Raw genomic sequence first — 17,518 nt, 5'->3', positions numbered from 1 at the left:
GATTGTTGTAAGGATGGAATGATTTAATTTAATTAATTAAAGTGCCTGGAATAGCGCCTCTATAAATTTGTGTTACTATTATTTTTAAGAGTCAAATTAAATGGCCTGATACTCTCACTCCACCTGACACAGGAATGCTTTTCCTGCGTCCTCAGGGCCTGACCTATGATAAGTCCAAGACCCCCGGGGATGTTCCCTCAGTCCTCCTTGGAATCAGCCTGGTTTTCCAGCCTTGTGGAGAGAAAACAAGAGAATTTGCTTGGCTGGCCTGTACATTGTATTCTTTGTGGCTCTGTTGCTGTTATGGTGTTGCTACTGAAACAGGTGATTCAGGGGCCATGTTGAATTCTTCCCCCCTCAGCCTTATGCTGGACTGTGGCCTTTAGTATAGGCCTTTAGTACACACAGACACACACACACGTGCACACACACACAACCACCTTCTGTAAGCCACTCCCCCAGCGCACCTGAGTTCTGGTTGCTGAGGCTGAACAAGGTCCCTTTTTTCTTCTCCCAACCCCTTGGTCTGTTTACATTTAGTGCCCTAGAATGGCATACTTTTCAGCAGATAATCCTACTTGTTCCGATGATAATAATAGCTACCATTAATTGAAAGCCAGAAGTGTGCCGGCCAGGTGTTCTGCTGTATTTTTACAAACATCAGTCCTTAGAATGAAACTATGAGGCAGGTACCTAAGAGGTAAGTACCATTGTTTCTATCTTATTGTTAGAGCCTCTGAAGTACAAGCATGTTATGGGGTTTGCTGGAGATCCACAGTTTGCAAGTGAAAAATCTGAGATTTTAACCCAGATTTGTCTAACTCCAAAGCCCACACTCAGAACCACTACCCTAAACTGCCTCCCTACATAGGGACATAAGCAAGAAGTTTATGATAAATGGTAACTAAAAAAGTAAAAGGAAAATTGCATCACTACAATGCATAGAGTTGTGCAAAACTATGTCTGCATGTAGACAAAGCATTGAGAATATTTGCTGCACAAGGGCCATAGGATTAGGTATGATTTTTTCATTTTAAGTAATTTCCTTTAGTGACAGTTGCTGTATAGCCTTTACAATTTGAAAAAAGCTACCCTCCATCTACAAAAATGACTGCCTTTAGGCCAATAGTTCTCAGCTTTGATTGATCATGAGAATCACCTGGAGAGGCTTTTAAAAGTGACCCGATGCCTGGGCTCCACCATAGATGAATAAATCAGAATCTCTGGGGGTTGAGTCCAGGCAGTGGTATTTTAAGAGAGTCCTCCCATTGATTTTGTGTGCAACTAAGATTGAGGAACAACTTCAGGGAGAAGCTTCACCTTCCACTCTCCTTCCAGAGAATCTAGCTGCCCCATATTCTGTGACCTGGTGCTAATTAACTCAAGCTTTTCCCTCTTCGCCCAGGAAAAAGCTAGCAATATGACTTTCCCCCCCAATCCTTTTAGCAGATGGGCACTGAGAAGAATCTTTGGGTGGCGGAAATATTCTGTATCTTGATTGTGGTGGTGGTTAGATGACTGTATACATTTGCCAAAACTCACTAAACTAGACTTAAAATTGGTGAATTTTATTATGTGTAAATTATACTTCATTAAGCCGGTGTTTAAAAAGGTATGAATATTGGAAAGGAAGAAGCAAATCATTATTCACAGAAATCAATATTCATATTGTGACTGATTAATTCTACTTCCTTGTGAATTAATTCTCTTTCTTTACATTGGTGCTCTTCTTCTCTAGTCCTGGCTTTCCTCAAATATTTGGCAATTCTTGGCTGCCTTCTCTTCTATGACTTTAGAAATGTCTAGTAAGCTTATGAAGGTTGTAGCTATGGTCCGAGTCCCTGCCTCCCATCGTTGTAGGGGTGACAGGCTGACTGCTGGCCCTTGTCATCTAGTATGGAGGTTCCTTCTCCTCCATCCCTTGAGTTTTCTAGGAAGCTGGGGCCTCAGAATCACACTCAGTGCTTCCACCTGGGAAAGATGCTGCCATCTGTTTCTTGTTATAGGTGAAGGAGGGGGAAGGGCTATCAGATCTACCTGCTTCTCAAAGTGGTTCCCAATTATGGTCTTTGAACCAGCAGCCTCAGCATCACCTGGGAATGTATTAGAAATGCGAATTCTCAGGCCCTGTCTCAGATCAACTGAATCAGAAACTCTGGGGTAGGTTTCAATCTATACTTCAACCTGCCCTCCAGGTGGTTCTCAAGGTTGAGAACCACTGTCTTGCTGAGAACCCCAGTTAATTTCCTGGACAATCACTCTTTCCCTTCCCTGATCCCTTTTCACAGCAGGCACTCTTGCAAGTATTTCAAGCCGAGGTTTCTTCCTTCCTGTTACACCTTCAGTCCAATTCCAATTGCTTTCTATCATTCAGAAGTTCCCCACACTTTCTGGTGGATTGGTAGCACCTATTCTTGCTTTCTAGTGTTCCAATGGATTTTTATTTTTTTATTTTTAATTGTGGTAAAAAGCATATAACCTATGTGCCATCCTCATCACTATCTCAAGAACTCTTTTCATCTTGCAAAACTGAAACTCTGTACCCATTAAACAACTCTCCATCGAATGGATTTTTAAAACGCATATTTTTTTTCTGTCATTAAATGGAATTTTGGGTGTATATTGAGGTCAATGCATGTGCTCCGTATACCATCTTTCTAAAAAAATTGTGGTTAAATGTATATGACAAAATGTACCATCTCATCCATTTTTAGGTCTACAGTTCGGTGTCATTAAGTACATTCATATTGTTCTGCAAGATCACCACTATCCATCTCCAGAACTTTTTCATCTTCCCAAACTGAACTCTGTGCCCATTAAACACCAACTCCCCTTCCTCCCCTGCCAGCCCCTTGTAACAACCATCTATTTTCTGTCTCTATAAATTTGACTATTCTAAGTACCTCATATGAGTGGAATTATGTAGTATTTGTGCCTTTGTGACTGGCTTACTTCACTTAGAATAATGTCAAGTTTCAACCATGTTGTAGCATGTGTCAGAATTTCCTTCCTTTTTAAGGCTGAATAACGTTCTATTGTATGTATTCACCACATTTTGTTTATCCATTCATCGGTCAAGGTACACTTGAGCTGATTCCACTTTTTGGCTATTGTAATAATCCCGCTATGAACATGGGTGTACAAATATCTCTTCATGTCCCTGCTTTCCCTTTTCTGGAGCATATAGCCAAAAGTGGAATTGCTGGTGCATATGGTAATTCTAATTTTAATTTCTGGAGGAATTGCCATGCTGTTTTCCCTAGCATCTGCTCTATTTTATATTCCAACCAACAGTGCACAAGGGTTCCAATTTCTCCATGTCCTTCCAACACTTGTTATTTTCTTTTTTTTTATCATAAATGGGTGTTGAATTTTGTCAGAAGCTTTTTCTGCATCTATTGACATTATCATATGGTTTTTATCCTTCAGTTTGTTAATATGGTTTATCATATTGATTGATTTGCGTATATTGAAGAATCCTTGCATTCCTGGGATAAACCCCACTTGATCACGGTGTATGATCCTTTTAATGTGCTTTTGGATTGTTTGCTAGTATTTTGTTGAGGATTTTTGCATCTGTGTTCATCAGAGATATTGGCCCATAGGTTTCTTTTTTTGTGACATCTTTGTCTGGTTTTGGTATCAGAATGAGTTTGGGAGTGTTCCTCCCTCTGCTATATTTTGGAAGAGTTTGAGAATGATAGGTGTTAGCTCTTCTCTAAATGTTTGGTAGAGTTCGCCTGTGAAGCCATCTGGTCCTGGGCTTTTGTCTGTTGGAAGATTTTTAATCACAGTTTCAATTTCAGTGCTTGTGATTGGTCTGTTTATATTTTCTATTTCTTCCTGGTTCAGTGTCAGAAGGTTGTGCTTTTCTAAGAATCTGTGCATTTCTTCCAGGTTGTCCATTTTACTGGCATATAATTGCTTGTAGTAATCTCTCATGATCCTTTGTATTTCTGCAGTGTCAGTTGTTACTTCTTTTTCATTTCTAATTCTGTTGATTTGAGTCTTCTCCCTTTTTTTCTTGGTAAGTCTGGCTAATGGTTTATCAATTTTGTTTATCTTCTCAAAGAACCAGCTTTTAGTTTTATTGATCTTTGCTACTGTTTCCTTCATTTCTTTTTCATCTACTTCTGATCTGATCTTTATGATTTCTTTCCTTCTGCTAACTTTGGGGTTTTTTTGTTGTTGTTCTTCCTTCTCTAATTGCTTTAGGTGTAAGGTTAGGTTGTTTATTTTAGATTTTTCTTGTTTCTTGTGGTTGGATTGTATTGCTATAAACTTCCCTCTTAGAACTGCTTTTGCTGCATCCCATAGGTTTTGGGTCATTGTGTTTTCATTGTCATTTGTTTCTAGGTATTTTTTGATTTCTTTGATCTCTTCAGTGATCTCTTGGTTATTTAGTAGCGTATTGTTTAGCCTCCATGTGTTTGTATTTTTTACAGTTTTTTCGCTGTTATTGATATCTAGTCTCATAGTGTTGTGGTCGGAAAAGTTACTTGATATGATTTCAATCTTCTTAAATTTACCAAGGCTTGACTTGTGACCCAAGATATGGTCTATCCTGGAGAATGTTCCATGAGCACTTGAGAAGAAAGTATATTCTGTTGTTTTTGGATGGAATGTCCTGTAAATATCAATTAAGTCCATCTTGTTTAATGTGTCATTTAAGCTTGTGTTTCCTTATTTATTTTCATTTTGGATGATCTGGCCATTGGTGAAAGAGGGGTGTTAAAGTCCCATACTATGATTGTGTTACTGTCAATTTCCCCTTTTACGGCTGTTAGCATTTGCCTTATGTGTTGAGGTGCTCCTATGTTGGGTGCATAAATATTTACAATTGTTATATCTTCTTGGATTGATTCCTTGATCATTATGTAGTGCCCTTCTTTGTTTCTTGTAATAGTCTTTATTTTAAAGTCTATTTTGTCTGATATGAGAATTGCTACTCCAGTTTTCTTTTGATTTCCATTTGCATGGAATATCTTTTTCCATCCCCTCACTTTCAGTCTGTATGTGTCCCTAGGTCTGAAGTGGGTCTCTTGTAGACAGCATATGTATGGGTCTTGTTTTTGTATCCATTCAGTGAGCCTGTGTCTTTTGGTTGGAGCATTTTAATCCATTTACATTTAAGGTAATTATCGATATGTATGTTCCTATTACCATTTTCTTAACTGTTTTGGGTGTGTTATTGTAGGTCTTTCCCTCCTCTAGTGTTTCCTGCCTAGAGAAGTTTCTTTAGCATTTGTTGTAAAGCTGGTTTGGTGGTGCTGAATTCTCTTAGATTTTGCTTGTCTGAAAAGCTTTTGATTTCTCCATTGAATCTGAATGAAATCCTTGCTGGGTAGGGTAATCTTTGTTGTAGATTTTTCTCTTTCATCACTTTAAGTATATCCTGCCACTCCCTTCTGGCCTGCAGAGTTTCTGCTGAAAAATCAGCTGATAACCTTATGGGGATTCCTTTATATGTTATTTTTTATTTTTCCCTTGCTGCTTTTTTTTTTTTTTTTTTGTGGTACGCGGGCCTTTCACTGTTGTGGCCTCTCCCGTTGCGGAGCACAGACTCCGGACGCGCAGGCTCAGTGGCCATGGCTCACGGGCCCAGCCGCTCCGCGGCATATGGGATCTTCCCGGACCGGGGCACGAACCCGTGTCCCCTGCATCGGCAGGCGGACTCTCAACCACTGCGCCACCAGGGAAGCCCACCCTTGCTGCTTTTAATATTTTTTCTTTGAATTTAATTTTTGTTAGTTTGATTAATATGTGTCTTGGTGTGTTTCTCCTAGGGTTTATCTTGTATGGGACTGTCTGTGCTTCCTGGACTTGGGTGACACTTTCCTTTCCCATGTTAAGGAAGTTTTCCACTATAATCTCTTCAAATATTTTCTCAGACCCTTTCTTTTTCTCTTCTTCTTCTGGGACCCCTATAATTTGAATGTTGGTGAGTTTAATGTTGTCCCAGAGGTCTCTGAGACTGTCCTCAATTCTTTTCATTCTTTTTTCTTTATTCTGCTCCCTGGCAGTTATTTCCATCATTTTATCTTCCAGCTCACTTATCTGTTCTTCTGCCTCACTTATTCTGTTATTGCTTCCTTCTAGAGTATTTTTCATTTCAGTGATTGTGTTGTTCATCACTGTTTGTTTGCTCTTTAGTTCTTCTAGGTCCTTGTTAAATGTTTCTTGTATTTTCTCCATTCTGTTTCCAAGATTTTGGATCATCTTTACTCTCATTACTCTGAATTCTTTTTCAGGTAGGTTGCCTATTTCATCTTCATTTATTTGGTCTTGTAGGTTTTTACCTTGCTCCTTCATCTGTAACAAATTTTTTTGTTGTTTCTTTTTTTTTTTTTTTTTTGATGGGTGGTGCTGTGTTCCTATCTTACTGGTTGTTTGGCCTGAGACGTCCAGCACTGGAGTTTTCAGGCAGTTGGATAGAGCTGGGTCTTGGTGCTGAGATGAGGACCTCTGGGAGGCCTCACTCCGAATGATATTCCCTGGGGTCTGAGGTTCTTTTAGTCCAGTGGTTTGGACTCGGACCTCCCACCACAGGAGCTCGGGCCTGACCTCCAGCCTGGGAACCAAGATCCTGCAAGCTTTGTGGCTCAGTAAAAAAAAAAAAAAAAAAAAGAAAGAAAGAAAGTAAAAAGAGCAGTACAATATCAAAGAATATAAAACAAAATAAAATTAGAAAGATAAAAAATATATTAGGGGGCTTCCCTGGTGGCACAGTGGTTGAGAGTCTGCCTGCCAATGCAGGGGACACGGGTTCGAGCCCTGGTCTGGGAAGATCCCACGTGCCGTGGAGCAACTGGGCCCGTGAGCCACAATTACTGAGCCTGCGTGTCTGGAGCCTGTGCCCCACAACAACAGAGGCCGCGATAGTGAGAGGCCTGCGCACCGCGATGAAGAGTGGCCCCCGCTTGCCACAACTAGAGAAAGCCCACGCACAGAAACGAAGACCCAACACAGCCATAAATAAATAAATAAAATAAAATAACAAAAAAAAAAAAAAATATTAGGAAAAATAAAGCTATAACTGAAACAATTGCAACAAGGGAAAATAAAACCACAGCAGGAAAAAAAAGGGGGGGGGGTTGGGGAACAAGCCAGAAGGAGAGATCACTAACCAAGTATAAAGAATAAAATAAAATTAGAAAAATAGAAGATTTATTAGGAAAAATAAAAATAAAAAAGAATCAACAACAATGAGTCAACAAGAGAACCCCAATCTAAAAGAGGAAAAAAGAAAAGAAAAAAAAAGCCTTGGCTCTTGGGGCGGAGTTTAGGTGGGGGGTGGAACTCAGGCAGGGGTGGGGTTTTGGGTGGGGCGGGACCTAAGGGGGTAGGGGGAGTGACATTTGAGTGTGGGGCGGGCCTAGGCCAGGCATGTTCAAGCATGGGGCGGGGCCTGTGCTGAGGACCTACTCCGGGAAGGGGTGAGGCAGCACGTGGAATGGAGGGCCTCTGGAGTGTGGAGTGCCGGAGTTTGGAGGTAGGGCCCTGAGTGGGGTTTAGGCCAAGCACGGTTGGAGGGGGTCTCAGAGGGTGTCTCCGAGTGTAGAGGTGGGGCCCTGGGTGGGGGTGTAGGGGCGGGGCTTGGGCTCTGCACAGCAGGAGGGAGGTTCTGAGGGTAGAGGATTAGGCCCGGGGGCCCAACAGACTCCCTGGTGCCTAAGTGGACAGGGAAAGCGCTGGCCCCGTTCCCTTCTGTTCCTTCGTGCCCCTCCCCCACCATCTCCCCCAGGGTCTCCCCTGTCCCTGCTGGACCCCTAACTGTGGGTGGGTCCCATTGGGGGTAGGAATTCCTTCCCTCCCCCAGCTGCCCCTCAGGGGTGCCAGTCCAGAGGTCCGGCCTTTACTTTTGCTCCCCCTTCCCTCCCTCCCTCCCACTCCCTCAGGACCCACGCGGCTGGAGGGGGTCTCAGTGGGCAGAGGATTAGGCCCAGGATCTGAGCAGGCTCCTGGGGGCCCGAGTGGGCAGGGGAAACCTGGCCACGCTCCCTTTGGATCCTCTGCCCTCCCAGTGGTCCCCCAAATTCCCCCTTCGGATGTGGGATCTCTTCCCTCCCCCAGCTGCCCCTGTGGAAGTGGAGGCGGGTGCCAGTCCCGTCCCGCCTCCACTTCTCCTCCCCCATCACTCCCCCCAAGTCCCACGTCCTACCGGTCCCTGGGGGTTCCTTCCATCCCCTTAGGTGTCTGTGGTCCCCCCTTGGTGCCCAGTAGGTGCCCCAGTTGTGAGGAGACGCGAATTCCACGTCCTCCTAGTATGCCATCTTGACTCCGCCCCCTCTTTTATTTTTTTTATGGTAGCCATCCTAATGGATGTGAAGTGGTATCCCATTGTGGTTTTGATTTTCTTTTTTTTTTTTAAATTAATTATTTATTTATTTTTGGCTGCGTTTGGTCTTTGTTGCTGAATGGGGGCTATTCTTCATGGCGGTGCGTGGGCTTCTCATCACAGTGGCTTCTCTTTATTGCGGAGCCCCGGCTCTGGGCGCGCGGGCTGCTGTAGTTGTGGCACATGGGCTCATTAATTGTGGCTTGTGGGCTCTAGAGCCAGGCTCAGTAGTTGTGACGCACAGGCTTAGTTGTTCTGCAGCATGTGGGATCTTCCCGGACCAGGGCTTGAACCTGTGTTCCCTGCCTTGGCAGGCGGATTCTTAGCCATTGCGCCACCAGGGAAGTCCCCTGTGGTTTTAATTTTCATTTTCCTAATTATTAGTGATGTTGAGCATCTTTTCATGTGCTTATTGGCCGTTTGTATATCTTCTTTGGAGAAATATCTATTCTAGTACTTTGTCCATTTTTGAATCAGGTTTTTTTTTTGTCCCCAAGTTTTAGTAGTTCTTTATATATTCTGTATATTAATGCCTTATCAGATATGTAATTTGCAAATATTTTCTCCCATTCTGTTGGTTGCCTTTTCACTGTGTTAATAGTCCTTTATTGCACAAAATTTTTTCATTTTGATGCAGTCCAATTTGTCTATGTTTTCTTTTGCTGCTTGTGCCTTTGATGTCTTATCCAAGAAAATCAGAGGCAAATCCAGTGTCATGAAGCCTGTTTTCTTCTCTCTATGCCATCTTGATCTAGCCTCTAATAGCGGTTTCTATTTGTCTGCTGGTTAAACGTAAATATCTATCTTTCCCCCACCCTGCCCTTGTCATGAGCACGACTGTTTAAAATCTGGCAATTTTGCTATCAATCCACAATATAGATACAGCTGCTCTCTGATGAAAGGCTAAGACAAGCTGGAGTAAGTTCTGAATGACCTTGATCTTAACCCTCATCACAGTGAAAGGGACTGGTGAAGAGTAGAGTAGGTGTTTTTGGAATCAAAAGGGCCTCACCCCAAATCTGCCTGCCTCTGCCACTGCTAGCTGGGTGGTTTGGGGCAAGTTCTGCCTCTTTGAGCTTCAGTTTTTATTTTATTGTTTATGTTTAAAATGGGGATAATAATACCTACCTTGAGGTGCAGTTGTGGGAATGACAGATAATGTGTATACATATCTGGCTCTTGGAAGCTGGAAGCCCTAATTATTAATTATTGCTGTGTTAGACTTGGTTGTCACCCAGTACATCTCCTCTACTTGAGCACTAGCCCGTGAGCACCTCCAGGGACCAGTGTAGCACATCTTCATTTCTGGATCCCAACACTTGGTCCCAAGCCTAGTCAGTGGTAGGACCTCTGTAGGCCTTTGTTGAGTGAATGATTTGGAAGGTGAAAAAACATTCCCTTGCCGCCAGCCTGAAAGCCACATCCCTGTCATGGCATATGGGTGTGAACTTGTGGGTCTGAGGATTCACGTGAAACACATTCTTGCTCTTGGAATGTATTTCTTTCCACATATGGATGCCAAACGATGTCCAACTTTTCCTCTCTCCTCTTCACTGCTACTGTTTTTTGTCTCCTTTCCAGGTGAAACTGATCCTGCATCCCAGAGGGAATTTTGGAAGAGGTTTCCGTGGAGGTGAAAACCAAGTGCCTGAATGGTTTTATTGCTGAAAGTCCTGAGTCTGGGAAACCTCTCAGTCTTGGAGTTTCCCTCAGAATGAAAAACAAGGGGAAGCTGACTGGCAGGTACACGGACAAGACAGAGATCTTTTGAATTCCCAACTTGATCAAAGTTTGGTTTGATAGATTCTGTACGGTTCGGTTAGGGTACATTGAATTTGGTACTTAGATATGGAGCAGGTCAGATTTTTGTTCTGGTTCCATTCAGATTTTTATTCTCTGTGCAGAGTAATACCATTGGCAACTTTAAAAAAGTTACAGCGTGCAGTATTTCTTGACATGCTAAAGTGGCCAACATTGAGACTGAGGAAATACATGTATTAATTTTGGATCATAGTTACTTTTCTGAGCCTATTTTTGGACTGCAGTTTGCTGTCATCAACACCAAATCTTCCTCGGTGAAGTATTTTCTCAAAGACAAGTCTTTATGAGTAATCGTCAGAGAAAGGAAGCAGGTTAATTTTACTTTGAAAACTCTGTTGGGTGCCAAAGCTGGTAGGATGTGCAAAAATACAGGCTTGAACTGTTTCAGAAATGGATTTTAAAAGAATTGTGGCTAATATTTTTCATCCCAGTGACTATTCCTGAGTTCAAATTTAGTGGAAGATGCTTATGATTACTTAACAGAAACATGTCAGACAGGTATTTTATATCCTGGTACGTTCTTTATGCTCTCTCACTGGGCCAGCAGACTCCGTATGTCTCGTTCCCACGGTCTAGACCCTCCCTAGTGTTGTCAGCCCACCATTGACAACGTCCAGTTAAAAACACGGATCTGAGTAAGTCATCCTCCTGCTTAAAAATCCTCACTAGCTATCCCACTTCTCCCAGGATGAAGTCCGAAGACATCCCAGGCTTGTGTGAGCTGATCCTCCGTTGAGCCTATAAGCTTGCTTCCTGGCCCTTTCATAGCCTTTTTAGAACCCTTCCCTTATTCACGTAACAAAAAATTAGCCATTTCAATCTAAACAAGTTAGTGGCATTTAGTACACTTACAATGTTGTGCAACCACCACTATGATCCAGTTTCAGAATATTTTCATCGCCCCCCAAGGAAGCCATGTACACATTAAGTAGTCACTCCCTATTGCCCTTCCCCCAGCCCCTGGCAACCACCAACCTACTTCCTGTGTCCCTGGACTTATCTGTTCTGGACATTTCATATGTATAGAATCATTGTGTGGAATATTGAATGGAATCATGTATAATATATGACCTGTGTGTCTAGTTTCTTTTATATAATACAATATTTTTGAGGTTCCTTTGCATGGTGACAGTACAGTATTAGAAATTCATGCCTTTCTATGTTTGAATAATATTCTATTGTATAGATATAGCACATTCATCTGATGGTAGACATTTGGATTGTTTCCATTTTTTGGTTATTATGACTAGTGCATGCACGTATGTGTATTTGCTTGAGTACCTGTTTTCAATTCTTTTGGATATATAGCTAGGAGTGGAATTGCTGGGTCATATAGTATTTCTATGTTTAATGTAGAAGAATTGCCAGACTGTTTTCTTCCCTTTTCTCTCATGTTTCTATAATACAATATATTCGAGAAAATTTCTACTGTAGTACAGTTATAAGATACCTTTAGTTATGACAGGCTGTATATGTATCTGACAGCAGGGATTAGGTCTTATTTATTTGTGAATCTCCAATACCCGGTACAGGGCTGCACAGAGAAGGTACTCAAAAAGTGTTTGTAGAATTGGATTGACTATAGAGGGGTAATATGCAGTTTTATCCTTGAGGAAGATGTGGTGTATGTGGTAAGGCTGTGAATATGAGTGATGGGCTAAGTGGAGATAGGGGGTGGGTGACGTGAAGAAGACCCTCCCAACTTCTTTGGACAAAGGGAAAGGAAGACCAGTGTGGTAGAACTAGTTATCCATAGACCTGGGTTCTATTGCTGGTTTGCCTGTAACTAACTCATTATAATTTTCCGAGAAGTTCAATTCTCCTCTTTGTCAAATGAAAAGATTGAATATTTTAGTGATATTCCATTTTTTGGGGTTTGTTTTAAGCAACGGGAACTGTTTTATTCATATGAACTCACTGGTGGAAGCCCAGTATGCCTTGGTGGGGGGAAGGGCAGAGTGCAGAGCAAGGCACAGACCAGAACACAGGGCAGCCCCTATCCCTGCAGCCCCAAGACCTTGGCAGGACTCTGAGACTCAAGGTCCCAGCACATTCAGTAGCTCTGAGAGACCTCTGTTCTAGAAAGATCAAGGAAGCATGAATGCACACAAGTACATATTATTCTGCAAAAAAAGAATTTTTTCCAAGCAATAGAGGGGAGCTTAAGGATTGAGATAGCAACTTCAATGGGAAAAGAACAAAAGATCTGATGAAAAATTACAGTGAGTAGTACATTTGGTTAAAAAGGGGGTCCCCAACCTCCTTCTCACCTCCTCATACTTAAAAAGAAAAGATGTTACAGGTTGACTTCATGAACAGAATTGTCAAACGTTTGTACTCTCCTAACTGAATGGATTCCCGCTCCATGAGAGCACTTCCTCTGCAAATGTCCTGCCTGGTATCATAGCTGAATGTGTCGTTGGGCAGGCCTGGTCTGGTCCTTACTTTCTGGGTTTCCTTTTTTTTTTTTTCTCTCTCTCTCTCCTGGCAAAATGTCTTGAAAACATGCCATTTACACTCCACCCTCATGTTATCTTTTCTCTCTAGTTCTTTGCTTTCGAACTAGCCTTGAACATCGTGAGGGTTAGCTGAGGCCCCCAGACCGCTTCCTGGCACGCCTATGGCATCAACAGGCCATAACCTTTCTCTCCACCGGATTGCTGCTGATGCTAGGCTTGCTTTGGTCTTGTTCAATTTTTTTATTTCTGCTGAAGCTCATTTTTAGGCAACACTTCTGAAAACATACTGCCTGAACCTCAAAATCTCTTCTGTATATTCAGGTTGAGGCACAGACGTTATTCAGGCACTGAGACCGAAGTTGGTTTACACGGATATCTGAATTAGCCCCCAAACCATGTTGTTTTTATTGTGAATATCCCTACATGTCATCATAGAAACATAGTTCAAGCAGTGTAACTGCAAACAGTATTCACATTCCACTATTAACCCTCTTGTTCATTTTTTTTTTTTTCATTTTTATGTGAGGCTCTTCTGGAAATTCTACAACTTCTTTTAAAACAGATTTTCTGGACAATGAGTGTCCCTTTTGGAGGTAGAGCCCTATTATAAAAATAGAAAGGAAATTCAGTTTCAATATCCCTCTGATTTTACTTGCTTAACAGTTGCTTTCACTCCAAAACGGGCATGAACGTAAACACTGCAGTATTTTCACCATTTCTTTAAATGCTTTTTAAGAAAGGGAACTTACAGTTTTCCGGAGGATACCTGTATGACGTTAATCTCTCTTGCTCCGCCATGATGCTGTGGGACTAGTGGAGGATTGGATGCCGTAATCCTTTAAATAGCACTTCAAAAATGATTTAGAAAAGCTAAAGTCTGTCTTGTAAACCCCAGAACTTGTCTCAGATCTTGCCTCGATCAACTTCCAAAGTATAATGCAACGTGATTATGTTCCTCTGGGGAAACCTGTGAAACAGGTCTTTGAGCTCCATTGGATGTGTCAGAGTTTTAATTGATTCTTTACCATGTCTCTGCCCCCCCAATAGCAGTGCTAAGGACAGGACGTGTTTTATGGGAACAGTCACCCAGAGCTTGATTTGTTGTTGCGTAGTAGACAAGACTATTTCCCAATGAAATTAAATCTGTTTCGTGCCCTGAGAGTTTCTTCCTGATCAAGTGTGCTCTGCTGATAATTGAGAGTGCAAACCTTGATAGCCTCCAATTAGCACTGATGCGATTCCAGGGAAAACTTACTCCCTGTTCCTTGCCAGTTATAGAAAAACATTTTGGTTGAAAAGAGGTGTGCCACAGAACTCTGTTCCTTGAGTTCATTTACTTTTCTCTTGCTTCTTGGATCACAAGACAGGGGTGAGCCACACGCCCTTATTACAAGCCATATAAAGTACCTCACATATATTATCTCATTTTGTCCTCATGATAACGTTGCAAAGAGGGCAGGCAAGTATCACTATGCCCATTTTACAGATAAGAAAACTGAGTCCCAAATAGCTTTGCAACTTACTTAAGGAACCACCAGTAATAAGCACCAAGTAAGGACTAGAAAGCAGATACTCTTTTTAGTAATTACCCTCTTTCTTGGACAGTAGCCAAGACTGCTCTACCTAGAGCTTACTGCAGTGGAATTTCTGCCCCCCAACACAATTCGTTTATTCATTCAATCAACAAACACTTGCAGTGAGTATGAATTCGGGGCCTCAAAATTCAGATCTGCAAAACAAAGGTAGATTTATTTTTAAACTTCAAGTAAATTCTCTCTTGGGTCCTCATTCCTCCTGGTGGCAGAAACTTGTCAATTCTAGGTTTTCTCTGCCAGCTCAGGGAATTTCCCCCTCCTCCCTTTTCTTCTGTAGTTGTATATAAGTTCAGGCCATTGGAAGGTTTGTGTGTGTGTGTGTGTGTGTGTGTGAGTGTGTGACAGTGTGTGTGTTATGGAGATGGTAGATACATATGGCCTTCTGGGGTCTTGTTACTCTGATTGCTGTTGAAATGTGTGGCCCATCTGGTCTTGCAACATTTGGAAGTATTTGGTAAATACTAGCACTTATTGCTATATGATTTTTTAAAAACCCTGCTCTTGAGGCATCTGTAGAACTGCTGGCTTGCCTTCTTTCATCTAGCTTCTGTGTCCTCCTTGTAAGTATGAGAGACACTTGACTGCCCTCCTGAGCTACTCTGAGGATTTGGGGGAATTTCATAGGACTGTCTCAGGCCTCTTGGTCTAGCCTTGTCATATGTCCTTTTTATTCAAAGCTTCTCTCTCCTACCCTATTGTGTGTGGGAGTGGGGAGAGGAGACTGTTTTCCCACCTCCTCAGGTATCACCTTGTGTGAGGCATAGATCTCCTCTACCCCTGGATCTACCAAACCAACCTGGGGTGTATCTCATTTCCCTGACTACACACATATCCCCTCACCCTGGCCTTACCCAAGGGAAGGAGGGAGGGTGGGGTGAGGGGCATAAACAGGGACATTCTCCATCATCCAAGTGTCTGCTCTGCTGTCCAATGCTCTCCTCTAGAGCAGGTAAATTTTACTTCCTCTGGGTCAGGGGGTGGGATGGAGGTGGGGAGGAAGGATTAGCCCAGCAAGTATTCATCCAAATTTATTATCTCTGCCAGGAGCTCAGCTTTTGAAGGTCAAAAGCTATGAGTTAACTATTTTTATTCTCTCTTCCTTGAAGCAGTAAAGGTGGAATGTCTTAGCTGTCTAGGCTGGGGGACGAGCAATGGGGTACACATAACTCTGTGTGTGTGTGTGTGTGTGTGTGTGTGTGTGTGAGAGAGAGAGAGAGAGAGAGAGAGAGAGAGAGAGAGAGAGAGAAGCTGTTAATGCCTCATAATATTACCCTGAGTTTTGTCATTTTTGCCTAACATGTTCCAGATTCTCTGCCAGATGGGGAATATATACCCTGAGTTTTGTCATTTTTGCCTAACATGTTCCAGATTCTCTGCCAGATGGGGAATATAGAGGTGAGCAGGCTATATCCCTTGCCTAAGATGTTTACAGCCTAGTGAGAAAGGCAGAGACAAGGAGGTTGGCCCTAAGACGAGATGCAGGCTGAGAGTCGTGTGCGCTATTTAAACCAGCGTAGTGTGCTGGCTGATTGGAAAGATGTATAAGGTGCCACTGGTACCCTTTCCCGAAGACCCAAGCAAAGACTTTACAATTCTACAGTTTCCCTGTTATCCAAGCTATTTGGTGCTCACCACTTTGGGTAACTGATCTGAACTAAGATGTAAGTGGAAAGCAAAAGGAAAATTAATAGTAAAACAATTATAATTTTGTATCTATGATCTCACAGGACCTTCTCCACCTCCGTGAGAGCTTGTAGGGTTATCTCCACGTGGCCCATATACAGCCAGGGTTACTTAATAGCATCTTCTAGGTACCACTGCAAGCTGAGAAACATTAATTTGGCATTATGAAATAATTTGACGCCGGACCCAGCTTCCGGTTCTGGTGGGCATTTGTCTGTTGGCTGTTGTGCTACGTGTCTTTGGCTTGTGAGCGGATGGTGGGCAGGCATCATGGATCAGGTAATGCAGTTTGTTGAGCCAAGTTGGCAGTTTGTGAAGGACTCAATTCGGCTGGTTAAAAGATTCACCAAACCTGATAGAAAAGAATTCCAGAAGATTGCCATGGCAACAGCAATAGTATTTGCTATAATGGGATTCACTGGCTTTTTTGTGAAATTGATCCATATTCCTATTAATAACATCATTGTTGGTGGCTGAATACCTTTGTAGAAAAGTGTTTTTCATCTTGTGGATTGGTGAACAAGTAAGGATTTGAGACGCTCATGGAGTAAAAATTTGCCTATATGTTTTGTGTTTTTCTTTCATTTTTTTTCTTCCAAGATGTTTTCTATTTGTAAATTAAAATAATTTCAAAATACATAAAAAGCGGTAATTTCAACTTTTACTTCTGTTTCTCAAAAAAGCCTAAAAGAGAGTATGTTCATTACATAGAGCAAATTCCCTCCTCTTCTTTCATCTTCTCTTTTCTCCTTCTCTCTCTTCCTCTTCCCTTCCTATTTGTCCTATCTATCTGTCTGTCTATCTATCTATCTACCTATCTATCCATCCATCCAGCTATCCATCTATCATCATCTATCATCCATTCATCTGTCTCATGGCCAGCTTTGCTCTTTTCCCAGTCCAAATTCCCACCCCAGATCTCTCACCCTGAGCTGGCATAGTCTTTTGGAAAAAAAAATAAACATTTTCAACCATTTCCTGTTTTAGTTTCCTCTCTTGCTCTTTCTCCTTTTCTTTTTCCTCTCCTTCCAGTCTAGTAGCAACCTGTCCTTTTAAATACAAATCTAAATATTACTGTAGCTACATATTATAGATCTAGAAAAAAGTCTGGTGAAGACAGAACCATCCTTAGCGCACTGGGGGTGGAGGTCGGGGTGATGGGTTGATGGGAGAGGCAGAGGGAGAGCCAAGGAAGCAAAGACCGTTTTCCTTAGTGGATGGAGAAGGTGATGTATTATTATTTGCAAGTCTATATTTTTGATCCCTGTCAAACTCTTTTACAGATGGAGAAACTGAGGCCTGGAGAATAAAATAAGCTGCCCAAGGTCGCACAGCTGGTAAGGGACAGAGCTGTGGTTTAAATCCAGATCTTTGACATTAAGTGTTCTTCCTACTCACAAGTGGAGTGAATTCCCGGTTTCTCCCATAATTCAAATGAGAGGAAAATTCAAATAACAAAGATTCTCTCCCCACCCCTCAAAAGTAGTAATGGAGAGGACAGTTAATGGAAAAAAGATGCCAGGTCTAGCATGAGAACTATGGTTTGTTGGTTCCTTGATATGGAGATGGTAATGGCCACCCACTGCCAGAAGGGAGGCAAGAACCAGGAGAGGCAACAAGAT

General features: G+C 42.2%; 2 protein-coding genes and 1 pseudogene across 12 annotated transcripts in view; 2 read left to right on the top strand and 1 right to left on the bottom strand.

Moving 5' to 3' along the window:
• The window catches only part of PTPN3 (protein tyrosine phosphatase non-receptor type 3), a 145,271-nt gene extending 131,731 nt beyond the window's left edge, over window positions 1-13,540 (bottom strand). Inside the window, exon 1 of the mRNA XM_027105264.1 lies at window positions 13,368-13,540. Coding sequence (XP_026961065.1) covers window positions 13,368-13,416 — 49 coding nt within the window. The 5' untranslated portion in view covers window positions 13,417-13,540. The remainder of the gene's footprint in view (window positions 1-13,367) is intronic.
• PALM2AKAP2 (PALM2 and AKAP2 fusion) overlaps window positions 6,996-17,518 on the top strand; it is a 607,743-nt gene continuing 597,220 nt past the window's right edge. For 8 of the 10 annotated variants that reach the window (XM_027105241.1, XM_027105248.1, XM_027105256.1 and 5 more), the window contains exons 1-3: window positions 6,996-7,492; window positions 9,920-9,971; window positions 17,180-17,233. The gene's annotated coding sequence lies outside the window, so the exon portion shown is untranslated. Of the gene's footprint in view, window positions 7,493-9,919; window positions 10,082-17,179; window positions 17,234-17,518 lie in introns of all 10 variants that reach the window. The other 2 variants (XM_027105244.1, XM_027105243.1) reach the window with 1 other exon arrangement.
• On the top strand, window positions 16,086-16,428 carry LOC113619836 (protein transport protein Sec61 subunit gamma pseudogene; annotated as a pseudogene). The gene has a single exon (XR_003432552.1). The product of XR_003432552.1 is annotated as a protein transport protein Sec61 subunit gamma pseudogene (transcript).

Source organism: Aethalodelphis obliquidens, unplaced genomic scaffold (genome assembly GCF_003676395.1).
Source record: "Aethalodelphis obliquidens isolate GAN/ISIS:26980383/991018 unplaced genomic scaffold, ASM367639v1 scaffold7, whole genome shotgun sequence".
NCBI lineage: Eukaryota > Metazoa > Chordata > Mammalia > Artiodactyla > Delphinidae > Aethalodelphis > Aethalodelphis obliquidens.
The sequence above is the reverse complement of the archived record's forward strand: the minus strand, read 5'-3'. Positions and strand labels throughout refer to the sequence as shown.